Source organism: Neomonachus schauinslandi, chromosome 6, assembly GCF_002201575.2.
Source record: "Neomonachus schauinslandi chromosome 6, ASM220157v2, whole genome shotgun sequence".
Lineage (NCBI taxonomy): Eukaryota > Metazoa > Chordata > Mammalia > Carnivora > Phocidae > Neomonachus > Neomonachus schauinslandi.
The window spans coordinates 51501516-51528995 of record NC_058408.1 but is presented as its reverse complement, the minus strand read 5'-3'; the positions used below and the strand labels follow the sequence as shown (position 1 = coordinate 51528995).

Genomic DNA, 27480 nt, shown 5'->3' with positions numbered 1-27480 from the left:
CCAACAGGTAACAAGAGAAAGATGGTCAATTGGAATTGAATTTTGAACATGTGGATTTGAGTGTGCATGGTCCCAAAGATGTGGTCTGGGATGAGAGACTTTGTAAAGAAAGTCCTAAAGATCAAAAAAGACAGTGAGTTCTAGTAGTGATCTCAGTGGGCTCATAGCTGGTAGCCATCACTCTGCCTGATAGTAATGAGCTGCTCATGAAACCACTCAACCCACTAGAAGGGAGAAGTGAAGTTGTGCAGTGGCCATGTTTTCAGCAGACTCAGCAAAGATGTTATAGGCCCTGACCATTGCAATGCTGGTGATAATGCTTTCAGAATGATTGCCCCTGAAGTAGCCCTTGAGAAAACGATAAATTGGGTACCCTGAACATCGTGGCAGGTGTTTAATGATTGTTTTGATGTGCCATAGTGTTGCTAAGAAGATGTCATTTCTCCCACATTCCAGAGAGCTAAAAGCCAAGAAAATATGTTAAGTTTGCAATGAGTAGTCTTTTGAAATTGGGAGCCAGGGGTCACTTTCTCCTTTGATTCCCAGCAGACTCTGGATGGGAAGACCATTGCCTTGTGCAGAGAGAGTCCTAGAAGATGAAAATGACAGTGATGGGGTGGTGGGTATCTCTTCATGGCTTCAAGGCTTAGGCTTTTCCAAATATTTTTTTAAAAAGAAATTGACAGCCCCAAAAACCTGGTGACCAACCGGGTGACAGAGGACACGGCCACCATCTCGTGGGACCCGGTGCAAGCTGTCATTGACAAGTACATGGTGCGCTACACCTCTGCCGATGGGGACACCAGGGAGGTGTCCGTGGGGAAGGAGCAGAGCAGCGCCGTCCTGACGGGCCTGAGGCCAGGTGTGGAGTACACGGTCCAGGTGTGGGCCCAGAAGGGGGCCCGGGAGAGCAAGAAGGCCGACACCAAGGCCCCGACAGGTAAGGGAGCATTGTTCTTTGAGAATGTAAACCTAAGCCTATGGCTGGTCCAGTTTGTTTTCTTGCTCTGACACTGGCAGACTAGATGAGCTCTGGAGGAGCACGATAGTGTTCCTTCATAAGAGACTGCACACACTGTCCCTCACCTCCCTTTAACTCGTTTCCTTACAAGTCAGGTCCAAGTGGCAGTTCCAAGCTACAATTTTGCCATGATTGTATGGTCATGCCCAGCGACTCCTTCTCTGAGTGCATGAATATTTCATTGTGGACAGTATTAAGGGTCTCTCATTGTGTTTTGAGTGGGAACAGAAAATGAAAATCAAATGTTGTTAATAATAACATGTTGAAAATTCAGCTTTGAAAAATAGACTTTACATCTACCAGAGCAAGTAGATATATGTGGTGTGCTTTAGCATGTATGAATCATGGTAATTCTGGTTTTAAGGATAAGGATAACTTTTATGTTCTATTCTAGTTTGATTGTGAAAGAGCTGTATGGCCATATTTCTCTAGTGATTTAACCAGCTAACCAGCATTACAAGTGCATCTACAGTATGTAAAGCATACTAAAACTGTATTTTTAAAAAATTTTATTTTGTTATGTTACGTTAATCACCATACATTACAACATTAGTTTTTGATGTAGTGTTCCATGATTCATTGTTTGCCTATAACACCCAGTGCTCCATTCAATACGTGCACTCTTTAATATCCATCACCAGGCTAACCCATCCCCCCACCCCCTCCCCTCTAGAACCCTCAGTTTGTTTCTCAGAGTCCATAGTCTCTCATGGTTCGTCTCCCCCTCCGATTCCCCCCCTTCATTTTTCCCTTCCTACTATCTTCTTTTTTTTTTTTTTTTAACATATACTGTATTATTTGTTAAAACTGGTTTTTAATTGGCTGATTCATTTAACAAGGTATGTTCAGCATTTACCATGTGCTCTGTTCTCTACGAGGCTGTGGGAACCCTGGAGGGTTAGGAGGTAGCCCTCTGCCTCTAGGAGCTGACATCTGCATCTGGCTATTAGAATCATCTTGCATGTAATCAGAGGTCTTTGTTGACATGATGCTAGAAACAAAATTATTACTGCTTGTGAACATGGGCTGTGTCTTCAACTGGGCCCCGTGCTACCTAACACCATGCCTTGTACCTAGTGGGAGTTTGACATTCGCTTACTAAGTAAATAATGAGATTTGTTTTATTAAACTCTTAGTGGAGGTAATAGTGTAGATTTGTAGCTTTTGGTCTACTGTGCTTTCTTCTTGGGGAGTCAAAATCTGTCTGGGGAGAGAAGATGCATCTCAATGAAGCAGTTAGAACATAGGGGAGGGAGGAACCACGAAACATGAAAGGATCTCACCCCAAGCAAAATGACCCTGAGATTCTGTACTCTGAGGCCTATGAATAGTGTATGTTGAGCAGTACTTTTCCTCCTAGATATTGACAGCCCCAAAAACCTGGTGACCAACCAGGTGACAGAGAACACGGCCACCATCTCGTGGGACCCGGTGCAAGCTGTCATCGACAAGTACATGGTGCGCTACACCTCTGCCGATGGGGACACCAGGGAGGTGTCCGTGGGGAAGGAGCAGAGCAGCGCCGTCCTGACGGGCCTGAGGCCAGGTGTGGAGTACATGGTCCAGGTGTGGGCCCAGAAGGGGGCCCAGGAGAGCAAGAAGGCCGACACCAAGGCCCCAACAGGTAACAAGAGAAAGATGGTCAATCGGAATTGAATTTTGAACATGTGGATTTGAGTGTGCATTGGTCCCAAAGATGTGGTCTGGGATGAGAGACTTTGTAAAGAAAGTCCTAAAGATCAAAAAAGACAGTGAGTTCTAGTAGTGATCTCAGTGGGCTCATAGCTGGTAGCCATCACTCTGCCTGATAGTAATGAGCTGCTCATGAAACCACTCAACCCACTAGAAGGGAGAAGTGAAGTTGTGCAGTGGCCATGTTTTCAGCAGACTCAGCAAAGATGTTATAGGCCCTGACCATTGCAATGCTGGTGATAATGCTTTCAGAATGATTGCCCCTGAAGTAGCCCTTGAGAAAACGATAAATTGGGTACCCTGAACATCATGGCAGGTGTTTAATGATTGTTTTGATGTGCCATAATGTTGCTAAGAAGATGTCATTTCTCCCACATTCCAGAGAGCTAAAAGCCAAGAAAATATGTTAAGTTTGCAATGAGTAGTCTTTTGAAATTGGGAGCCAGGGGTTACTTTCTCCCTTGATTCCCAGCAGACTCTGGATGGGAAGACCATTGCCTTGTGCAGAGAGAGTCCTAGAAGATGAAAATGACAGTGATGGGGTGGTGGGTATCTCTTCATGGCTTCAAGGCTTAGGCTTTTCCAAATATTTTTTTAAAAAGAAATTGACAGCCCCAAAAACCTGGTGACCAACCGGGTGACAGAGGACACGGCCACCATCTCGTGGGACCCGGTGCAAGCTGTCATCGACAAGTACATGGTGCGCTACACCTCTGCCGATGGGGACACCAGGGAGGTATCTGTGGGGAAGGAGCAGAGCAGCGCTGTCCTGACGGGCCTGAGGCCAGGTGTGGAGTACATGGTCCAGGTGTGGGCCCAGAAGGGGCCCCGGGAGAGCAAGAAGGCCGACACCAAGGCCCCAACAGGTAACAGGAGGGAGGAGAAAAGAAACTCAGGTCATCACTGTGGGCTGACCTGTTGCTGAATTATACCACTGCTGCTTTTGGGGTCTGTGACCAGGGACTGTGTTAGGAAAGTTTGCTGTAAAAAACTTCATTTACCTAAAGAAAAATCAAAGTGTAGTCATGGACTCAGTACTGAGCAGTCCTGTGACGGTCTTAAAACACTTTCCCCAAGACTGTGCGGTTTTAACCGCTCTGCCTCTCAGTGAAAAACCGTGGGTTAGGGAACTGTTTTGTGACAGGCTGTTTTACGTAGGTTTGACTTAATAAGTGGTGTGTAGTTTAAAGAAGCAAGTGTTACCTTGGCAGGTTGCAGCTCTGTGTTCATTTCAACACACAGTTAAGTTTTGATAAGCATCTTCTAAAGGCCAGACCTGGGATACAGTGGCAAAAACAAATATGATTCCTGCTCTCTTAAAGTTCGGTGGGAAAGATAGACAATCAACAAGCAAACAAATTATAACTGTAAACTATGGTCAGTTCTATGAAGGAGATGAACATGGTGCAGGTATAAAGAATAACAGGGTAGGGATGTTTCTTAGAAGGGATAGGATGAGTAATAGTTAAGATCCACATTGACAGAAACATCCACATAGCACTTGCTTACATAAGAAAGTTTATTCTTGTCTTGTGGGATGGTCAGAGGGTAAGTGGGCCAGGCTGGTACGGTCATTCCATGGCACGGGAGAGCCAGGCTCCTTCTGTATTGTTGTTCAGTCATCCCTAGGGAGTTGCCTCCATCTCTATAGTCATCCTCCACCCTCATTCCAGCAGTGGAAAGGGCAGGGCAGGGCTGGAACATTGCACACGTTCTTCACTTCTCCTGTTCCACTGGCTAGATCCAAGACACAGTGCCAGACCTCACGACAGGAAAGGCTGGGGAATGAAGTCTTCAGCTGGATGATCACATGCCCAGCCAACACTTCTGATCTACTGTCCCATCCAACAGAGTGGCCACTGGCTGCATGGGACTCCTTAAATGTTAACTAATTAGAAGTAATTAAATGATTTTCAAAGTTGTGCATTTCAAGCGGTCAACAGCCACATTGGTTAGTGACTACTGTATTGGACACTGTAGAATATTAGCATCATTACAGAGAGATCCATTGGACAATATGCTCATGGAAGAAGGGGAGAATGGTTAGTGGGGAAAACTCGCCATTTGTGGCAGAGGGAAGGGTGTGCGTGACGGCCCTCAGATGGCACAGCTAAGATGGTTGCCGAACTGTGAGGGGGCCTGGTGTGGCTGGAGCACAGAGGGGGAGAGAGGGAAGTGGCATGGGGTGAGGTGGGAAGGAGGCAGGGTCACTCACACAGGACCACGTGGCGCCTGCAAGAGGGAGCATGTTACATTTATCAGAAGAAGAGCAAGGTGATGTGGTGTTTGTTTAAAAAAGGTAGTTCAGGACACAGTGAGGAGGATCCACGGAGGACATGACAGGAGTAGCATTAGGAGGGTTAGTGAAGAGTCTAGTGTAAAATCCGGGAGAGAGGGGGCGATGGCCATTGGGAAAGAGGGGGAGCAATGTGGAAGGTTGGGGCAGCATTGTCTGAGAGGGGAGACTGAGAGATAAATAGCCTCGGGGAGGAAGGTGAAGACTTTTAGACGTTTAAACTGGAGAACCTTGTGAGATTCCTTGGTTGATTGAGTGATTTACTTATTGATTCCACAAATATAGGTCGAGTGTCAAGTGTATGCGAGGCACCGTGGTAGATATGCGGTTGTAGGTGCAAGCCGGGGGGCTCACATCTGTTGGGGAGCAGAGAGCATTGGTTGGTATTCAAAGCCATGGACATGGATGAGGTCACTAAGGGAGGAGCGTAGAGAGAGGAAAAGGGGGAGCCTCCGGTGCCCCAACATTTCCAGGTTGCTGACAGAGGAGACTGAGGAAGGGTCAGGCCATTAGGAAAAAACCAGGGGAGGGTGTGGTCATGGAAGTTAAGAGCTGAGAGTGTTTTAAGACAGAGGGAGTGGATCAGCTCTGCCAAATGCTGCTCAAAAGTCCAGTAAGGTGAGGATGGCTAGTGTCTATCGGATTTGGCGAAGTTGGGGGTGCCGTATCCTAGCGGTTTTAGTGGCATGCTAATTAATGGAAAAGTGCCAAACTTCATTGAATCGAGGAGTGAATGGGAGGGGAGGAGTGAAGTGAAGGTGAACCCTGTTCTCTTGAGAAGTCTGTCAGCTAAGGGGTGCAGAGAGGCAGGACGTCCTAGAGCTTGTAGTCTGGGAACGATGACGGTAGAGAAGGAGAGACCAGCAGTGCCGGAGAGAGCACAGACGAAAAGGAGACAAGTCCTTTAGAAGGTGGGAGACTTCACAACTCAGAGCAAAGAGGGGCCCGTCTGGGTTTTAACACAAGAAAACGGCAGGACCTTGGGCAAGACTTTTCATTTTTCTGGGCCTCCATGCTCCCCTTTGATAAAAGACTAGAAGGTTGGAAGATCTGACTTCTCAGCTCTGAGATTCTGTGAACAAAATAACCAGATACCACAGAGATAATGAAGAGGTCGTTTCAACAGCCAGTGGGGCGGCTTATCTTGTTGCTCAGGAGACTTTTTTTTGTTACTTCTGTGGAAACTAGAGAGACAGAAAATTTCCATATTGATGAACTTGCAGAAGATCTAATTCCTCCCAGTTGTAATATCCAATGGTTTGTTTCCCTGGAAAATGGAAACCAGGGACCTTTCACTCCTGTGTTCAACGGAATTATATCATTATTAAAGATAACTTGAAGGGAAGGCTCCTGGTGGTGGGGTGGTGGGATGGCCTCCCTTAGCTCTAAAATTTGGCCTTTCCTTTTTAAAAAGAAATTGACAGCCCCCCAAACCTGGTGACCAACCGGGTGACAGAGGACACGGCCACCATCTCCTGGGACCCGGTGCAAGCTGTCATCGACAAGTACATGGTGCGCTACACCTCTGCCGACGGGGACACCAGGGAGGTGTCTGTGGGGAAGGAGCAGAGCAGCGCTGTCCTGACGGGCCTGAGGCCAGGTGTGGAGTACACGGTCCAGGTGTGGGCCCAGAAGGGGGCCCGGGAGAGCAAGAAGGCCGACACCAAGGCCCTGACAGGTACTGTGAGGGCCTGGGACAAGGAATCATGTACATCCATCAGGACAATCTTCCTCCATACCTGGGGGTGCACAGGGGGGCAGGGGAGGGCAGCTGTTTCGCCTGAGGCCATTCCTCACAGGGGTTCCCTCTTTCCCTTTCTGAGGTACTATGCAGGCATGACTGCTCTGCTTAGGAAGAGTGTAGAGGAGACAGTGTTATAGTAAACCCGTGGGCTCTCCCAGGTGCTTGTGCAAACGTAGCCTCCCTCACTGTCCACCCTGCTCAGCTCCCAGGCTCTCCGCCTGGGTGTTCGAACCTGCTTGGCCTCAGCTCCAGTTCGGAGAAGAGAGAGGCAAGGAAGCCCTTCTGTCTCCATCTCCCTCACTGGGACCTGGGAAGGCCACTGGGTTCTCTGACGTCCTTGAGCCTCTGTGGACAGTCTGGGCAAGGCCTGGCCGTCCCCTCTGTGGCCAGTACACCGTGTGTGGCCCCTGGACTTAGAGGTGCCTTGAATTTCTTTATCAGTTACAAATAGCAGGGGTTTTTATTTTTTATCTTTTTTAAAGATTTTATTTATTTACTTGATGGAGAGAGACACAGCGAGAGAGGGATCACAAGCAGGGGGAGCGGGAGAGGGAGAAGCAGGCTTCCTGCCGAGTGGGGTTTTTAAATAAAAAAAGTAAAGTATACTTACAGTAAAAATTTTCAGACTAAACAAAAGTATATAGAAAGAAAAACTCCGTAATGCCCAGTGAGTTTCTCCAGAGACAACCAGTCCCTCTTTCCCTCCCTCTCTCTGTCTCCCTTGTTCCTTTCTTCCTCTGTTCCTTCATTATCTTCTCTTTGCTTCACTCTTGCCATTTTTAGAGACAACTGTATTACCACCTTTTTGCTTCACAGAAATGTGGCAGTAACCAAGACAGACCTCTCAAGCCTGTAACCAGGGGATTGGTGGGCAGAGAAGTAGCAGAGACCAGCTTAAGATATTTAAATAGTTAAGGTTTTTGCTTTAATTTCTGAAAGCCCGAAATTCAGTTTTGCAGTGGATGGAAAGAATAAAATCCATACCAGATGTTACACTTTAGAGAGTCAGACCAAGCTGATATTACCAAAACTCAAAATTTGTCAAAACATCCTAATTCAAAACAACAGCTGCCTGATTTTTATTAAAATATCGCGATTCTGTTCTCAGCTGAAATGCTACTGGGGAGAAAATAGCCTGGAGACATCTTTTTTGGGAACCTCTAAATTAAAATCATCTTCTGTGATGATTTTTCAAAATGGAAATTTTCATTCAATATCTTATTTGGTTTAAAAAAAATGAGCCATCTGACCAATTAATTTGGTGTTGACTGGAATTTTTGCTGAGATTGAGTTTCCCTGGTCTCCCGTGTGCACGTACACAGCCCCGTGTTCAGAGTCAGAGGAAATGCTCTGCTTTCCCTCCACCTCTTCTTCCCTTTCTTTCTTTCTCTCCTTCACACAAGCACCCCCCTGCTTTCCCAGGCTTTCTGTACAGGGTAAGCATCTAAGGCCACATATTTCGTGATGTAAGAGATAGAACTTTATATTTCTATGCCAACTTAATGTTTATCACATTCTGCTTGTTGGTCAGAATCTCAGTAAATTTAGGGTCACGCTCCCTCTCCCGGGCTGTATGTGATGTCTTGGTTAATTTCCCAGTTGCCGGGCAGGGGAAGATGGGCATCCAGGGGTTCGGTCATCTTTCCAGGTAGGTGTTTGCTGAGCCCCTGGTTTCTGCACATAGGGCCTTCTCAGATCTGCACTGTCTCAGCATCCCATGCCACCTTGGGAGCCCTGCCATCCCTGAGAACCCGTCTGCTAATCTAGATTGCTTATACCCACCACTCTTGGAGAATCTCTGGGGGGGGTGGGTGTGGGAGCACAGATTCACTCTGTCTGCCACCCACTCAACCCCCAACTTCTTTAGTCCCCTTGTCCTCAGTAGGTGGGTGCTTTTGGAAACAGAGGTCATAAGGAGCTGGTGTCAAGGAAGAGCAGAGACTGCTACTTGCTGGAAGGGAGGAAAAGAAATGGGAGAAGTAGGAAGAAATATGTTAACACGTCAAAAATTATCTTGCCCCGGTTGCAATAATACTTAGTAATCATAATTACTTGACTTTATATACAGACATCGACCCTCCCAGAAACCTTCGTCCATCTGCTGTCACCCAGTCCGGAGGAGTGTTGACCTGGACAGCCCCCTCTGCTCAGATTGATGGCTACATTCTCACCTACCAGTTCCCAGATGGCACTGTTAAGGTATTGGAAACTTCTTGTTTGTTCTCTTGGTGCCCATGCCCCGCCTCCATGTGAAGCACCTGACTTGGGCCCACCAGCTTGATTGCTGGTATGACGGTGACCTGCTGAGAAACGAGTTGATCCTTAGTGATCATCTGCTGTGGTAAGGAAAGTGCTACGCAAGGTTATTTGTCGACATCATCCTACATGTGGCCTCATTTCATAAGACTCACTTGTATGTCTGTTCCTAGCTGACCACTGTGTATTCACTGGCCACACATCTGTCCCATGTTATTGTGTTTATTGTTTGTCTTTCCCAATTCATGCTAGCCCCATGAGGACAGGGACTTTTTGTCTGTGTTACTATCACTGTATCTAAAGTGCTTAGAACCTGGCACACAAGGGGCGCTCAGTAAATATTTATTGAATGAATCGATTAACCCTGACTTCAAGAGTTATACCTCCCACCTGGAATCTGAGGACCAACAAATTTGGTAACTTGTTATGATGGAAAATTCTTCTTTCTTCTTGGCAAGAAAGAGGGAGGAAGGGGAAAAGGGAGGGCACTTTGATTTATTCATGATCTCAATGATTGCTTACGATAGCCCTTCAAGGGAAGTTAGCCCTCCATTTATAGAGGAAATAAGATCGGTTCAGAAGGAAGTATTGAAAGGCCAACTATGGCTCTGCCTCACAGATATCAGTGGTCACTTTTTCCCCCCTTATTAGCTTGTCAGCCCAGTGTCGCCAGCCTCAGTGGCTGTAGTTGGTGTCCTGGCATACGTCTAGAGGCCAAGTTGGCCAGGATACCTGGAGGGTGTTCCCCCAGGGGCAGGACCTGGTGCTGGCTCTCTGCGAGGGCTCCCAGCAGGGCTGAGTCTCCATGGCACCACCCTCCAGGGAAGCTGCTCGGACCCACCGGGACTCTGGGGGCCACCAAGCCCTCAAAGAAACCAGACATTGTCTTCTCAGAGAACTCCTGTCACTAGCACCAGGGAATGCTGTTGACACCTCAGGCATGGGGGGATGACACACAGACTGACTGTCTCCTGTCTCTTGTCTCCTTTGTTTGGTAGGAGGTACAGCTTGGAAGAGGGGATGAGAGGCTTGAGTTGCGAGGCCTTGAGCAGGGCATCACCTACCCTGTCTCCTTGGTCGCCTTTAAGGGTGATCGCCAGAGCAGGAATGTATCTACCACCCTTTCCACAGGTAATGTGGACTCCTGCACGCTGAACGAGAACATGGTAGAGGACAAGCGTCGGAGAGCTCAGAAGAGGTGTCCGAGGAGGAGCGAGTGGACAGAGTGATGGATTTCTCTGGAAATGGGGCAATTGAAATACGGTTATAGGTTCAGATGAAATCCATCTCGTGGTAGAAAGACTAAAGAGGGGAGCAGAACAGAATGTTATTTTGTGGGACTTAGGGCAGGAGGTGATGTGAACTTGACCTTATTTCTAGTACATTTGAAGGGTTTGATGAGAGCAGGTGCATGAGAAAAATAAGATCTTAGTGAAGAGTTGGAAGAAGCAACATAGTAGGAGGTTATGAAATAGTTTCAAAACAAAATAAATTATCTTAAATAGCCCCCCTCCTTCTTCCTTGCCCTTCTCCTCACGACATCATCTCTCTGCTTGACTCCTAGTTGGTGTGCGTTTTCCACACCCTTCGGACTGCAGTCAAGTTCAGCAGAACAGCAATGTCGCCAGTGGTCTGTACACCATCTACCTGCACGGTGACAGCAGCCTGCCCCTGCAGGTGTACTGTGACATGAACACCGACGGAGGCGGCTGGATTGTGAGTCTAGGAGCCTTGGTGGCTCGTACTTGTTTTCAGAGAGATCCCAGCCCCAGCCCTAGCCCCACCCCCACCCCACCCTCGCTGGAAGTACTTCACACCTGGGATAGAGCAGGCTTCGTGGAACGAAGGTTAATGATTTGTGGAGGCTGTGGGTTAATCAGCATCTAATAATGCCCTCTGTGTATGCATCACCTCCATTTTCTTCTCTTCCAAGCCCTGTCATAAACATGACTCTCCCACAGAAGCTTTCAAGTAAGTGACAGAGGTTATTCTTTCGCTTTTATAGATAGGTAAATTGAGGCCCACGAGGGAGAAGTGCCTTGGCACGTTACAAGAGGTAATGACAAAAGGTGGGACCAGATTGCAGGACCCCCGCCTTGCAGATCGTTGGTTTCCCCTGTGGGTCTTCTCTGGCCATCCAAGATGGAAACGCATGACGTCTTTGGGCCTCGGGCCTCTGAGCTGAAGTCCTTTGTCCAGCTTCTTCATCCTGCTCTGAGGATCAGAAGCAAAACTTTGGTTTGAAGGGCTGAAGCCTGAAAGAGGGAAACTTGGCAATGTGCCGATGGCCCCGCTTCCATGTGGAGGTTTTATTCCCTTGGGCCATTGTCTGCTTACAGCCTGTGGCACCTGCTTTGATTGCTGTGGCCTGATCCAGTTACATGATGAGCTGCCTTTGAGGGTTGCCATCTGATGCCCCCGCCCCCCGCCCTTCCTTCCCACTCCTGAACAGATAGAGGCTCTCACCACCCCAAACCAGCGTAAGACCTTACTGCTGTGCATCCGCAGCTCACTGTCGCGAGCAGAAATCATGAGCCCCTCGTGCTCAAACTACATTCATTTACACGAAAGCAAAGACACTTGAGCAGCCGCGGATAAAATGATCCCATCAGAGAAGCAGCAGTGAAGAAAACTTATTATCCGCACAGCTGCATCTGGTGGCTGAAAGGCAGTAACCGGATTGGATGGGTGGAGGGAAATTCCTGATTGATTTATACAAATAACCAAACAGAATGGAACGTGGGAGGGTCTTGCACCTGAGCAGACCCACAGGGCTATACCTGCTGCTTTTCATCAGCACCGTTGTAAGCGTTCAGTCTCTGCAGGCTCGAAGTCAGTTTCCTGCCTTGTGCCCATAATTGACCACTGGCAGAATGTTTGTATTGTCTCCTGTGGCCTTTTTGAAAACCAGCCTTCCCTGGGGAAGGAGACATTTGTCCAGGGCAACCTCTAGAAAGATACCTGCCAGTCTGTCTTCCTGGGAATACCCCCGATTTTTTCCACAAGTATTTATTGATTGCCTACTATGTGTCAAGCACTGTTTTATATATTCAAGAACCAGCCGTGAACCAAACAGACCCAAATCCCTGCCCTCAAGGAGCTTGCCTTCTACAGTCTGCTCATGCAGATGACCCTTACTTACCAGGATGCCGAGGTCAGTTCCAGAAATAATCGAATCACTCTGCATTCTAACCAACACCAGCCCCTCACCCCCTCCCAAGTCTTGTTTTCTGACCCAAACTCCTGAAGGTAATACAGAAACTGAGATTCTATAGGGGTCTCCTCAAAGCTACCACAGTCCCCAAAACATCTGAGTCCTGAAAACTTCTACACCAGATCTTTTACTGACAGTTTCCATGGTTTTGGGCTCGAGAATCTTTTGTCACTGAGAGATGACCTTAGTACACTACTCTTTTATTTTCTAAAAAGATTTTATTTATTTAAAGAGAGAGAGAGAGAGAGAGAGAGAGAGCACATGAGTGGGGGGAGGGGCAGAGGGGGAGAATCTTAAGCAGACACCCCGCTGAGCACTGAGTCCCACGAGAGGGGCTCAGTCTCACAACCCTGAGATCATGACCTGAGCTGAAACCAAGAGTCAGACACTTGACTGAGTCACCCAGGCGCCCCAGTACATTGCTCTTTTAAATGGAGCTTTCAAAATCCTCTTAAGGAAATTTTTCTCCATGGGGTGGCAGGAGCCCAATGTGATTAAGAGGCCAGGAAAACCCTACCCTGAGGTAATTGGTCTCACAGGAGGCAGGCTGGATTGAGGACCAGACGGGAACACTTCTGTGCCTCAAGCATTTCCATCTTTGTTTTCCATCTTGCAAGCCTTAAGGACTGCATTAGAAGTTCTTTCCACAGGCATTTAAATGACATTTTCATTTTTTTCTCCCCAGGGAATCAGTCAGACCACTGAGTAAGTTCTAGAGTGCAGTGACAGCTCTGGAGTGTAGAACTCTGCCCTCCTTCAGACGGACCTGCTAAGGGGCTTCTGTTACCCCAAACAATTCATTATAAGGTGTTTTCACCCCATAGAATGGGAATGGGTTAGATTCCGAGGTAGTCAAATCAGGCTCCCTGATCGAGAGGTACAGATGGTCACGGTGGGTCAGTTCATTTGGAATCTGACATAATAAAATGCAAACTAACATTTATTGAGATATAATAATAACTTATTATATGTGAATGTGCCAGTCTCTGGCCTTCACACTTTTATGATTTATCATGATTAATGATCTTGCTAAAGCCTGGATTTAAGAGCATGACAAATGGGCTATTAACCTCTTGATCTCATAGTTTAGAAAAGCAAGGCTTGTCAAGGTTAACTAACTTGCCCAAGGACACAGCTAGTAAGTGTGGAGCTGGGTCTCAGTAGTGATGCAGAGAGCATCAGAACCATTGTTCAGAGTTTTCCTAGCTGAGCTGAAGCATTTAAAAAAAAATCAGGGAGGGGCACCTGGGTGGCTCATTCAGTTAAGCTTCAGACTCTTGGTTTCAGCTCAGGTCATGATCTGGGGGTCCTGGGATCGAGCCTCATGTCAGGCTCTGTGCTCAGCGGGGAGTCGCTTCTCCCTCTCCCTCTGCCCCTCACCCTGCTTGTGCACTCTCTCCAAAATAAATAAATAAATCTTTAAAAAAAAAATCAGGTGGACAAACCCCTACCATGCTTGGGCACTCTGTTCATTGATTGGAGAATGCCTTTGTAATGCGCCTGTCCCAGGAGGACAGGATCAGATTTGAGGCTGACCTTGTACCGTAACTAATTATGTTAGTGCGAATGTAATTGGACTTGATGTATGAGGAACACTGGTATGGCGTCTGCCCTGGGATCCCACTGTCTGCGGCACAGGAAGAGTCCCGGGGAAGGGACCGGAATGGGCAGTATGCTAGGAAATGAACAGTTAACCCTAGAATCTAAAGAAATGGGTTTTGGAAAATAAACTCAGTGAAACTGGTATTTTCAAACTTTCTGATGAAAAGGTGAAGAGATCTGTGTTTTATCCTTGCATCTGCTACTAGATAATCAGCGGACTATGATTTAATCTGGCTAATCAAGCGATTACTTGAACTTTCCCGTCTGTAAAATGGCATCGTAAGTCCTTGCCCTGTAGCCGGCACTGAACACGCTGCTCAGTTAACAGTGGTTACATGAGTGGATAAGCCAACGAAGAAATGAAGGAAGCCAAGAGAGGAGTGAGAGTCTCTGAAATGAAGGACAAAGGGGAAAGAAACCACAATGTTAATGCAGTATGGAATGATTTGCCCGGTCATTCCCTCAGTTCTGCTTGGCAGCTCGGTAACTTTGGAGAACATTTTTACACTTACCCTCTCCTTGAGTTCTCCTAGCACCTCTGAGATGGACGCTTCCTTCCTGCTTCTAACCCCATGTGTCACGCAGCTGACAGAGGCTCAGTAACAGAGATGACTGGCTCACCAGCCATTGGCCAGGCAAGTGGCCCCGGTCAGCCTTAGAGCCCCAGGCTCTCCCCACCCACTGTAGATCGATGCCCCAGTCCAGGGCTTCCTGAGCCAGCAAAGGTGGGTTGGTGCTTCAAAAGGAGTGACATGTGAGCTCCCACGTGAGGCTCTCAGCACTGTTGCAGGCAACCTGTTCTCCCCTCCCTCCCTATCTCTTCCCAGAAAAAATAGAAAGAACGCACAAATATTGGGAGGTTTACCTTACCAAATTTGAGATAACGTGTTTTACTTCAAGGCACCTGCTGTGAAGCATGGTAGAAAGGAGGGAGATGGGGTTTTGTGGTGGGCCTTCTGCATTGAACGAGTACCAAGGAAAGTAGAGACAAAGATGCCATCCCAGCCTTCCAGAACCCCAGAGTCATTTCTGTGATTAGCCAGGACGGTGTTTAGTGTGGCTTTCAAGGTCATGGGGAATGACAGCCATTACTATCCATTCCAGTAGTATACACAGGTGTGTTTAGCTTGTAGGTGCTCTTCAGGTTTACTTCATGTGAAAGAATCCAATTTACTCTTACTGGCACTGCCTTCCTTCCCCAAATAGAGGAGCTTTTGAAAAGGAAGCAGCGCATACTTTCATGAAATAGTGGTACCCAAGTCTGTGTCGGTTTTCTCACTTCTCACTCACTCTTCAGGCCATTCCATGTTGGCTTCTGCCCCCGTCTCTCTCCAACGCAGCCTTTGCTGGAGTCACTTGTGACTTCCGTGTCACTAAATTCTATGGACACATTCCTTACACCTTGTGTTCCTTGATGCTGACCTGTCTTTGACGCTATTGGCCACACCTTTCTCTTTATGGTCTTTTCCTGGTTGTCCTCCTACATGCCCAGGTCCTCCTCTTTCTCCTTCATGAGCACATCCTTCTGCACCTGGCTGTTGTATAGTGCAGGTCCCTGAGTCTTGATTCTAGGCCATTTTCTCTTTTTAGTTCCCACTCTCTTCCCAGGTGGTCTCATCCTCTCCAGTGGCTTCGCTTTACTCTCTGTGTCCCAGTGGCTTTCTACATTCCTTAGGATGCAGTGGGCTACGCGATGGTAACACGCCAACACCAAACCCCAAAATGACTGAAGACATGAACAGTCTCTTCTCATGTGTGCAAAGCCTTCTGTGGGTTTGGCATCACTTCTCAGTGGTGACTCAGGGATTCGGGCTGATTCCAACTCGTGGCTGTGCCCTGTGGACACGTGGCCTTCACCGAGGCCCCGAGGCACAGGGCAGTGGAAGACAAAGCATGGAGAGAGAGAGCCCCCCGGCCCTCCTGCACTCCCACTTACAGCCCTTTGGCTCCAGCTTAACTGCCAGGGAGCCCGAAAAAGAAGCATTCCTGCCTGTGTTCCTGGGGACAGGAGACTGAAATGGGTGAACACTGAGCATCGTCTCAGACACACCCTTACCTTTGCAAGTCTGGCCCAGATCTCTCTTCAGAACCCTAGCCCTTATGCTCAGCTGCTGCTATGGCATCTTCATTGGCCAGGGGACCTCAGGAGTGACTCGCACTTCCCTTGTCCCAGGTGAGCTCACACCGTCAGCCCCTGTCTTCTCTCAGAGCCCCCGTCTCAGTGAAGAGCTGAGTGAACAGCCATCCAGCGCCGCAAACCCAAATCACAAGAATCACTCCCGACCTCGCCCTCTCTTTCAGTCCCACTTTCAGTCTGTCACCACATTGGTCAGTTTGACCTTCTCTCTGCTTCTGTCTAACCTCAGAGCAGCCCCCAGTCCAGGCTACTGTGCTCTTTCACTCAGTCATGTCTGTTCAAGTGTGTCAGAGTGAAAGGTCCATCTCCTCTGCAGGTCTTCCAGAGACGCAACACTGGGCAGCTGGACTTCTTCAAGCGCTGGCGGACCTACGTGGAAGGCTTTGGGGATCCCATGAAGGAGTTCTGGCTTGGTATGATCTCTGAGATTCCAGGAGGGCTGTGGGAGAGGGGCTGTTTCATCCTCAGAGGCTGCCTGGGCAGCTTGAGAAGGCTCCCCACATTCAGGAAGACGTCCCAGTGGCAGGGACAGGACACTCTGAGGAGCCAGCCCACCAGGGTGTTGGTGGGGCCATGTTGCTGGGAAGGTTCTCATGGGGGCCATGTGCTGGGCTTGTGACAGGGTGGGCCCATCACAGGGGGTCTTCATGCTGTATGTGTGCCCCACAGGATCCACCTGGAGCTGGCACGTCTTAGAAAAGTAGTTGACCCATTGGGGTTCAGGGCTCTTCCTAGGAGGTCATGTCCAGAATCCCTTTGCAGCTTTTCTAGTAATGCCAGCCATCATGGGGATAGTGTTTTCCTTTTCCTTCTGTTCTAATTGGGAGCAGATATTCATGAAAAGTGAAATAGCCAAAAGCATCCATAGGGAAACGAAGAATTAAAAAAGCATAATCTGGAGACTCATTGTCTGATAGGGTGGATGATGGTTGTGGTCTGCGCGCAGGGAAACGAAGAATTAAAAAAGCATAATCTGGAGACTCATTGTCTGATAGAGTGGATGATGGTTGTGGTCTGCGCACGGTGCAGAATTCCTTCAGAGACCTCGGAGTGGTGGCTGATGTCCTCTTCTCCTTGGCGAGATATGGGGGTGAGAGGGGGAGGGGCTTCCGCTTTGGACAGAAGGAGTCGAGGGCAGGTTCACTGCCCCATTGCCCGCATGGCCCCTTCCCAGAGGACACGGTTTCCACACTCATAAACATGGCCGTGCCAAAGAAATAATAGGATGAGAAAACGGGCACCCCCCCAACAGAGACAGTGTGAGGAGAGCCCCCATTAGCAGAGGAGGCAAAGGCCACGGTGACTTCCGGTGCTGGAAATCGCAGATGCTAGTGGCGTGTGCCTGCACACACCAGTCGACCAGTTATTGGAATTCCCTTCCTTATTTCAGGACTTGACAAGCTACACAATCTCACTGCTGGCACCCCTACCCGCTACGAGGTGAGAGTGGACCTGCAGACTGCGAACGAATCTGCCTATGCTGTGTATGATTCCTTCCAGGTGGCCTCCAGCAAGGAGCGGTACAGGCTCACGGTTGGGAAATACAGAGGCACAGCAGGTAGGAGAATGAGAACACATTTCCTCCCGGCTGGGGTCTCTGGCTCCCTGTGTGTCTGCGGATCGGACTGCCGCGTGCCGCGGACTGGGGGTGAGGGGGGCGGGGGATGGCCTGTTGCTCCGTGGAGGGGACCTGTCCTCACTGATGGTCCAGGCCCTGCTCCCTGCAGGGGGCGGGGGCCCACCAGAAGTGTGAAAGCAGCCCTTGACAGTCTTCAAGTTGGAACTTCTGTACGTTATGCGTTGATCCCCACCCCCCACCCGTAAAAACGCTCTTCTTACGCTTCCCTGGTTCCGGCTGTTGTGCATCAGCCAAGGAGCCTGCATCCGGAGTGATTCATGGTGCCTGCCCACCTGTCGCTGGGCTCCAGCCACGTGGCTGCAGGCCTTGCCCAGGAGTGTGTGTGTGTGTGCGTGTGATTATTTAAATATTTCACAGCGCTTTGCCATAAGTAAAGGGAAAAATGAAAGTTCTGATTCAAACAACAAGCAGTGTAGGTCTCATTAACTCTGTGCAGAGTGTGAGGACCCAGAGATGAGCCGTTCAGCTGAAAGCAGAGAATATCTAACCTCGATTAGCGGCTCAGTGCACTCAAGCCGGTTGACGGTGTGTTCAGTTGTGAAGGAAGAGAACAAAACCAAGCAACGTGACTGAAACACTGGGATTATACCATTGGATATTCTGTTTCAGACGGACGGGGTAGTTACTGTTTTAATATCATATCTTACGCCTGGATTTATAGTTTTTAAACCCTAACAAGTAAGTGTGTTGTTTGATTCTGCATGTTTTTGACTTGGGGGTAACTATGCAGGAATGTGTTACCAGCCGGATCCGCTGACTGTATGGGCCGTGGTCTCTCCCCTTGTCTGCCATGTAAGCAGATAAGTCATAATAGAGAGTGACTTTTGCAAAGAGCCACATAAGGGGTGAGGAGAATGAAGAGCTATAGGGTGTGAGAAGGTGGCGACATTGAGGCCCGAGGCTGTTGAAGGAAGCTCCCCGCAGGGCAGTGGGCTGGAGCTGGGTCTGCAAGGGTGAGCCTCAGATGGGAAACAAGGAAGGGGTCCCCAGGCCTGGGGGAGTCCACGGTGAGCAAGGACTGAGCAGAGGCAAGGAAAGTGGGGTGGGCTCATGAAGCCTGAGGCCACTCTAGGACCCCCTAATGGCAGAGGACTATGAACAGATGCCTCTTAGTGTCTGGGGCCATGATCCGAAGTGGCCAACTGCTAAGGCAGTTTCTTGTAGGTCTTATAATTTAATTGTTTTAAAAAAAATTACATGAATTTTGCATTTGCTCGTTTCACAGTGCTTAGCATGGAGCCCGGCAGGGTAGGTGAGTTTCACACATGATGTTGCTAGCAAGAGCTTTCTGTGCAGTCTTACAGATGTTCTATATCGTAAAGGATAGTCCCTGAGACCCACATAGCTTGCATTGGGGTCAGTGAAGACGTGAGCTTCGTGACATGCGGACAAGAGACAATGTCCTGCCTCTCTCCCTGAAGCCCAGGGACCTCCCGGCCTGCTGGCGGGGGACCTGCTAGGGCCACCCATCCTCCTCTCTCCTCTCGTGCGCATGTACCTGTTCTGAGGCCAGTCTTTTTTTTTTATTTTTTTTAAAGATTTTATTTATTTATTTGAGACAGAGAGAATGAGAGACAGAGAGCAGGAGAGGGAGGAGGGTCAGAGGGAGAAGCAGACTCCCTGCCGAGCAGGGAGCCCGATGCGGGACTCGATCCCGGGACTCCAGGATCATGACCTGAGCCGAAGGCAGTCGCTTAACCAACTGAGCCACCCAGGCGCCCTCTGAGGCCAGTCTTAAAATAACCGGGAAATGAACTGATGCTAATGGGAAAATGAGTGAAAAGAAGTCAATGTATTCACTAATTAATGGGATTCTCCTCCCAGGGGCTCTATTTGCATTTTAACCGTGATTAGGGGATAATTCCCATTCTGAGGTTGTTCAGGCCCGCAGTGCTGGTCAGTGGAGCATGTGTTTTTTCATAGGAAGCCTCGGGAGACCTTCAGATCACACCACATCTAGCCAGCGATCTGGTCTCCCCATATGTGCCGGCGTTCCTACTGGGAAACTCTGACATTGCATGGTGGGCTTCGTGGCATTTTAGCTTTCCTTATATATGCTGATTGGTCCCCAGGAGGGTTTTGCAATTTAGGAAGCTTCTGGTTCCTCACGAAGAAACCCCAGCAAGGCAGTGCTGGGTAAATTTAGTTTCTGATTCTGAATCTTGGAGTGGGGCAGGGAGGACATCAAATGAGCTCTACCTTCAAGACGCTATTCATCTCTTGAGAAGTTATCATGAAAACATAAACAGCTATTTGGAGTGGTGCAGAGTGGCTTCTATGGGCTAACCGACCATTTACAGCTGGTTTCAAGGCCCACCTCCAGGAGACTCAGTGACGCCCAACCAGGGCCGGATCCACACCCTGGGGACACTTGGAAGCGCAACTGAGGAACTCCACCAGCGTTTGGTGGGCTGGGGCCAGGGAGGCCAAATATCCACAGCGAAGGACTGCTCTACGCAAAAGTGCCTTTCTCGCTTTGAAATGGATTTTTAAATACTGGTGCTTAAAAGGAAGGGGAAAAAAATTGTTGGGTCCATGGACAAGAGGGAAAGCCCCAAATGGCGCACATCACTCCTCCATTGGCCCGTTCCTGGTCCCAGGGTTCACGGTCCAGACACATGGTCCTTTGTGACTCCTGGGGGATATGATGTGGATGGCTCCCTCGGGTCTGAGGTGGCTCAGCCACCTGGGCCTGCCTTCCTGCCTCAGGAGGTGATGGTGGAGTAGTGGTAGATGAAATAGGAGATGAGCAGCTCAGTGGCCCCACCCTGGGCTTTCCTGGGCCTGCCGCCAACCCCTCCAACCCACCAGCCGAGGAGAGCCAGTTGCCCACCCAAAGCCGTTATACCAGAAGTTAGGGGTGCTCATTTCTCATCCAGGGTTTTCTCCTACAACCCTGAGAAAAGAGAGAGGGTCTGACCACCACCGGCTTTTCTACTCTATCTTACTTAGGGAGATAAGCTTAATAAATCAGAATGCCGAGTTGGCTGGGGGCCTGACAACCAAAGAAAAGTGATTTTTTGATTCATGGGTACACCCACTGTCTGTGCTCTGAACGTCAGCACGCCTTCAGTTTCTGGAAGCAAGAAAATCCGTCTGTGGAATAAACTGCCACACTTAGCCCGGAACCTGCTTCGCTTCTCGTGATCCCAGCGCCCAAGGTTAGAGAACCACAGACAAATCGTTAAAGAAAGAGCCTTTGCACATACTCTTAGAAAACAGCTCTGGGAACTTTAGATGCAAGTTAGGTAAACTGTGCTCATTAGAAGGGTCACCAGGGGGCCATGGCGTGTTATTTTAAACTGTAGTTAACTGCCAGAAAGCCGAAGGGGAGAGGAGATGCCTGTGAGAGCCACTGTATGCCTTTCCTCTACTGGAGGAAACGAATGGGGGCGGAGCCCGTCGGCTGTCTCAGCAGGAGTGGCTGCCTTGCCTCCCCCCACCTGCTGCCCTGCCTCCCCCCCATTTGCTGGGTAAGGCGGGGCAGGACCCATTGTTTGAGCTGCCAGGTCAGAGGGACAATCTGGGACCTTCTCTTTTCGCAACATGTTAACTCTTTCCATAGCTCTTTCCATACCACCCCCAGCGAAGTCCTTGAGAGCAGGGGCCCCCTCTGTCTGTATTCCCAGAGCCTAGCCTAGTGCTGGGCCCTGGTGGGCAGGGGGAGCGGGGTCTGAGGTTTCCTGAATAAATGAAGTTGCAGACTACAGTTCTCCGACTTCAGCTTGCACCTCAGGGGCTTGTCATCCCAAGGACTTGTGAAAACACAGATTGCAGGTGGGTACTACCTTGGGGGTTTCTGCTTCTGTAGATCCGGGGTGGGGCCCGAGAATGTGCATTCCTCACAAGTTCTCAGCTGCTGCTGCTGCTGCTGGTCCAGGGACCACACTTGTAGAACCAGAGCTGGCTTGCTCTTGTTAGCATAACTCACCTGTGGAAAGGGGGAAGCCACCAGAGGGAAGAGCCCTGGACTTGGAATCTGAGGCCTGAGGTTTGAGTCCCCTGGCCCTGCTGTTTGTGGCCAGTGGGGCATTGACAAGTCCCCAGAGTCTAACCTTTGTGAGTCCGTTTCCTCCTGGGACTGAGAGCTGCCCGCCCCACCTCGTAGGCTATCATGAGGGAGTCAGAGGAGGGTACCCAGGGTGAAGAGAGTCGGTAGCTCAGAGATCCGAAGAAAACTAAGTGTTATTGTAGGAACATGACTTGATTTAGCTTGGGATTATCGCCTCTTATGAGTGAATTAAGAAATAAACTGATAAAAAGATGACAAGGATGGTGGGGAAATAGGAGAGATACAGGTCAAATGATGTGAGTGGATTTCCAGACAGGATGTCATGAAGCTCAAACCGTACCTATGTGCCAGGAAGGCTCAGGAAACTCAAGTGTGTGTGCGAGGAGTGTGTGTGCGAGGATTATTAAGGAGACTGGTGCTTCCTCAGGACTGGGGCCCAGCTGGCCTTTGAGGAACGGTTAGGAACCGAGGCGGGCAGAGAGACTCCGGGAGCAGAAGCATGGGGGCAGACCCGTCCACTGCACAAGCAGCGTGTGCCTGGGGGGACAGTGGGCTCAGAGATTGTGCGAAGGCTACAGCCAAGCTCTAGGCCTGCAGAGCCAAGCAAGGAGGACCAGCTCCCTCCAGGTGCTGGGAAGGAGGACATTGAGTCTGAGAGCGTGAAAGTGGGTGCGTGTGCTTCAGGGAAGGCCGGGAGGGCTGTTGTGTTGAGACAGGTGCAGAGAGGAGCATAGGCTGGGGTGAGGGCATCTGTGAGTGATCTGCAGGAGGAAGGGCTCCATAAAGGGGTACAACGGGTTTGTCAGATGTGTCTCGGGGTTCCAGGCGGGGTGGCTGGGAGGATGATTGAGCAAAGACAGGGAAGATGGGCAAGGGGTTACCTCGTGTGAGGGGCGGTCAGGTACTGTGAGGAGAGCCGATGGGTTTGGTTTTGGATATTTGGTTACTTCACATGACTGCAAGGCCTCAAAGTGAGAATGCTGTCAAAGCTTTTCAGGCTATTGGAGAGACAGGCCCGAAGTTTGGGTGACAGGCCAGGAAGGAGAATCTGTTCATCTGTATCATGTTCTCATCTTGGCCGTTTTGAGAGACGAGTGATTCCCTGTGACGTAACTGGCTGGATCCTTGGCATTTTCATGCCCAAAGATTGTCCTGCTGAGTCCAGAGCACAATCACCATCTCAGTGGCAAAACTTAGACACTCACCTCTCATCTTTCCTCTCCCGCAGGGGATGCTCTTACTTACCACAATGGATGGAAGTTCACAACTTTTGACAGAGACAATGATATTGCTCTTAGCAACTGTGCCCTGACCCATCATGGTGGCTGGTGGTACAAGAACTGCCACTTGGCCAACCCCAATGGCAGATACGGGGAGACCAAACACAGTGAGGTACGTGACAGGTGAACTTTTCTGTCCCACGTCTGCTCAAAGCTTTCAGGGGACACTCTCCAAGCTGGTTTGGCTACCCCTCTCCTTCTGATGCCTCCAGTCAGGACAGGAGGGCTTCTTCTCCAGGTTCTATGGCCTTGAGGTCAAGGTCTTCCCTGCCCATCTGCTGCAGCCCCATTCCCCCCCGCCTGCATTCCCACCAGGACTACACACTTACTTAGCTTAGGTGGGTGGGAACTCAGGCTGTCCACTGCTGGATAGAGACAGATAACATGGATTATGCACCATCTCCGTTTATTGGTTCACATATGGACACTGTCTTAGTAACGAAATACCATAGATTGGCTGACTTGAACAACACACATTTATTTCTCATAGTTCTGGAGGCTAGGAGGTCCAGGATCAAGTTATCAGCAGATTCAGTTCCTGGTGGAAGCTCTCTTTCTGTTTTGTGGATGGCGGCCTTTTCACTGTGTCCTCATGTAGTGGAGAGAGAGAGAGAGCTCTGGTCTCTTTTCCTTTTCTTATAATGGTACTGATCCCGGGGCGCCTGGGTGGCTCAGTTAGTTGTGTGTCCAACTCTTGGTTTCAGCTCAGGTCATAATCTCCGGGTCGTGAGATTGAACCCCGTGTCGGGCTCTGTGCACTCAGCACGGAGTCTGCTTGAGCTTCTCCCTCTCCCTCTGCTCTTCCTCCTGCTCATTCTCCCTCTCTCTCAATGAATAAATAAATAATTAATTAATAAACAAATTAAATAAAATCTTTAAAAAAAAGGCACTAATCCCATCTTGGGGGACCCACCCTTATGATCTCACTAACCCTAATTACCTCCCCAAGGTCCCACCCCCAGCTGCTATCACACTGGGGGTTAGGGTTTCAACATATACATTGGGGACGGTGTGCAAACATTCCATTCATAACAGACACTTCATAATTCCTTCTAGTTGATCTCCCAATGAAACCAGAGCTATTTCTCTCAAAGCCTTTGATCACCAGGAAAACAAAGTCTTTTCTGCCTTTGATCAGACCCACCTTTGGATCCACTTTCTCCAAAGCCGCTCAGGGTCTACCCAGAGTGTTATGCTAAGCGCTATTTCAGGAGGTACACACAGGGCTGAGAGTTCTCGATGGCTCCTCTCCCCTTCCTTGCTCTGAAACTTTGCTACCGATGATTTCTCAAACCTCTCTGACCTGTGGGCATCATCTTGACTCCTTGCCAGCTGTGGGGCATCTCCTGGCTGCTCCCACACAGCTCCTTGAACGTGGCATCTTTATTCCTGCTCATCATGAATCCATCCCCTCCACCAGCTCCTCCCCATCTTGGGTTTCTGATTTCCCATCCTGGGTCTATTCTAGCCTTCAGGAAGCCACCGCTCCCCAGAACTCACCTCATCACTGATAGTATCAGAAATATTAGCACATCTCAAGTCCGGGTACAGTTTGATTACTTTGGCCCTGACCAGGCAGCGGGGACTCCCAGTCCTTATGTGATGTTTCAAAGGGAAGAAGAAATTTCCCCCCAGGGAGGCCAAGGAGGGTGGGTCCATGAATCATGGTGGCAGTATGTGGGCTGACGCAGGGAAGCCTGTGATCAGAGATCAAATATTTGAAATGAGCAGCCAGCATGCCCTAAACCATCCCCATATTTGCTAATAAAAGACATTCATCTGGTTAATGTGCTTTTCACAGTCTGCAAGGCATTTAGCTTCTTGTTTATTATTTACCTCACAAATTAAAATATATAAAATTGGTCACTTGGGCTCTTTATTGCAGGTTGCAAGGTTATTAAGTGAATTAAATATTATTGCGCTCACCAGTCAAAAGACATAAAATGAAATTTAGTTTTCAGCAGGCTATTCGTTACCCCAGAGCTAGTATCTAAACAGTCTAAATTGAAAATGATTTTACACGATTGACCAATTAATATGTTTATTTTTGCCTTTAATTTTTCGGAAAGGAAAAGAGCGAGGCAAGGATAATGTGTGTGTTGCTGGCCAGGTTGACCCTGTGTTAGCTTTGCTGCTGCTGTGGTCTCCCCTGTTGCCCTGGGCTCACACCCCATCCTTCCAACCACTGGGATGGGGATGGGGGGGGGGGGTGTCTTCCAAGTCACCAGCCTGTCAAACCTCAGCTGCCCAGCAGAGGGCGCATGTTTCTAGCTTCGGCCCTACTTCCCTTATCATAAGGACCCGGGTCACCGCTGGTCTCACTTTTTCTCTCCCCTAAGCAGAGAGGGAGTGGTTTTCCTGGCAAAGAAGCATTCCTTTGTACCATAACCCACCACTCCTTCCTCCCAAGTTGCCTCTTCTTGATGCTGGCTTTTTTTTGGTAGGGGGTGAACTGGGAGCCGTGGAAAGGACATGAATTCTCCATTCCTTATGTGGAGTTGAAAATCCGCCCTCATGGCTACAGTGGGGAGCATGTCCTGGACAGAAAGAAGCGGACACTAGGAGAAAATTCAAGAACGTTCTGATGGCCTATCGGAGCAGTCATCACACGAGACAAGACCGGCCCAGAGTTGGGGCTGTGTAGGCTTGGGGCAGGGTGGGTGGTGGTGACTGGTTCATGGAAGTTTGGGGGATGCTCCTGGCCTCTGGTTTCTGAGATGGCTGGATAACCTTCAGGACAAAGCACGTGACCAAGCTTCAGACCATACAGGTTATTTCCCTTGGTTACCTGCGTTTTTGCCCATCTATATACTGGGGTCCCGAAAATCAACCAATGGTAGAATATGAGAAAGACGACTCCTGACTGCAAGGTTTTTCAGTCTGTCTTCAGTAACAAATATACAGGATTGGGCGGGGGGGAGGGGAGGAAAAAAGAATCATTTAGCACTTCACCAATTGGAAATCTCTGGAAATTGGTATATATATATATATATATAAAGCTCTGCTACTAGAAATCTTTTCCTTAGAAAGAAGCACCAAGGAAGGGTTCACTTTGATGGCCAAGGGGCTAAAGTCTGATGCTTGTTATCTCCCATAACCACTGGGTTTTGAGAAAAAAAGCTATAAATCTTTCCCCGTTTAAAAAATGCTAGTGTTAGGAGGAAGAACAAAGGAAGAACCATGAGGGACCGAGATGGATTACCGTCTAGCTAAGTTAGGACCAGTGTCCATCATGCTGAAACCAAGCTTCTGTGTTAAACTGCTCTTCTCGAGGGCCCCCTTCCCACCCATCTGCATATTCACTTGCATAGATCTGCATATGTTGTGAATAAATTCTCACTCATTTCAACTTTAAATAATTTGACTGTGTTGATGATTGATTCCTCCCAAAGACTCTTCTGTGACTCCCGTTCATGCCCTCCAGTCCTCAGCCCCCCTCCCTTCCCTGGCCCCCCACATGGTCGGACCCTTAGGTTTCCTGAAGCTGCTCCGAGATGGAGGTGTACTGTTTGAATGGGCACTTGGCCAGTCGGATCCCTGGGGCTTATTTTCCTGTGACTCTGGAAGGTTTTTCTGTAGTGAAGTCTGTGATCATTATTAAAGTAACTTAAATTCCTATTCAAGAAAGAAAAATAATAAACCACCTGATTTAAAAAAAAAAAAAAACGTGCCTTGTGTTATTGAACTCACATGAGTGCACTTGAATTCTGAATTTAACCTAAGTGCACTCGAAGGTACAGTTTGTGCATTGTAATGGAATTTGGTCGGCCTGGGGTCTCACACTTGGGAGACGGCGAACAATGGGGTTTGGAACCAGGAGAGAAGCTCATTTTTAAAGGGTATTTATCTGACTGAGGAGAACATTCCAGCCCTAAATGTCTGTGCCAGACCTCACTGTAAGGGGACCAGCTCTGGCAACCCCCACCCCGGTAGCTGAGTGTAGGCCCCGGGGATGGGTGTCTGGACGAACCTGCTTTTCAGAGGGCCACTTTCCTGGGAGTCAGATTATGAGCCATTGGGGGTTTGAAGCTGTGGGGGCAGTCCCTCCCTGTGAGGACAGACCAAAGAGAACAACAGGTGTCACAGAAGGGATGGGCTGTGAGCCAGGCAGGAGGGCAGAGGCAAGGACAGAAGCATCACAAGCAATTGCTGAAGGTTCTGAGCCATTTTCTGTTCCATGCAAGATGCTAGCCAAGCAGTCATGGACAGAGCACAGGCCCTGCCCTTGAGCGGCCTTGGATGCAGTGCGGACGGACAGCTGTGGGCACAAACTGTGACAGCAGGTAGCACGTCGGGGAAAGAATCAACCGGGGTGTGGACTGACACTGTGGGCAAGCGTCATGGACGTGATGGTCAGCACTAGGTCCAGAAGGAAGAGTCTGAGTCTGTCAGGGAGGGAGGGCACCTCGGGGAAAGGGCACGTGGCAGCAAAGATGGGAAAGGCCGGAGTGTGGCGTGGGTGAGGGAGGAACGTGGTTTATTGGTGGGATGAGGAGTGCTTGGTGGGGAGCCATGACAGAGAGATGGGCAGGGACCGTTCTGGGCTTGCACGGTGCATCCGAATCAGCTCAGCTGTAGGTATATGGA

At 49.2% G+C, this 27480-nt stretch overlaps 1 protein-coding gene across 1 annotated transcript in view; it reads left to right on the top strand.

The window, feature by feature from the left end:
• TNN (tenascin N) overlaps positions 1-25478 on the top strand; it is a 46126-nt gene extending 20648 nt beyond the window's left edge. The window contains exons 8-18 of the mRNA XM_044916400.1: positions 677-940; positions 2382-2645; positions 3316-3579; positions 6424-6687; positions 8822-8952; positions 10008-10140; positions 10574-10725; positions 16279-16375; positions 17353-17520; positions 22842-23005; positions 25338-25478. Coding sequence (XP_044772335.1) covers positions 677-940; positions 2382-2645; positions 3316-3579; positions 6424-6687; positions 8822-8952; positions 10008-10140; positions 10574-10725; positions 16279-16375; positions 17353-17520; positions 22842-23005; positions 25338-25478 — 2042 coding nt within the window. The remainder of the gene's footprint in view (positions 1-676; positions 941-2381; positions 2646-3315; positions 3580-6423; positions 6688-8821; positions 8953-10007; positions 10141-10573; positions 10726-16278; positions 16376-17352; positions 17521-22841; positions 23006-25337) is intronic.
• Positions 25479-27480: the final 2002 nt, after the last annotated feature.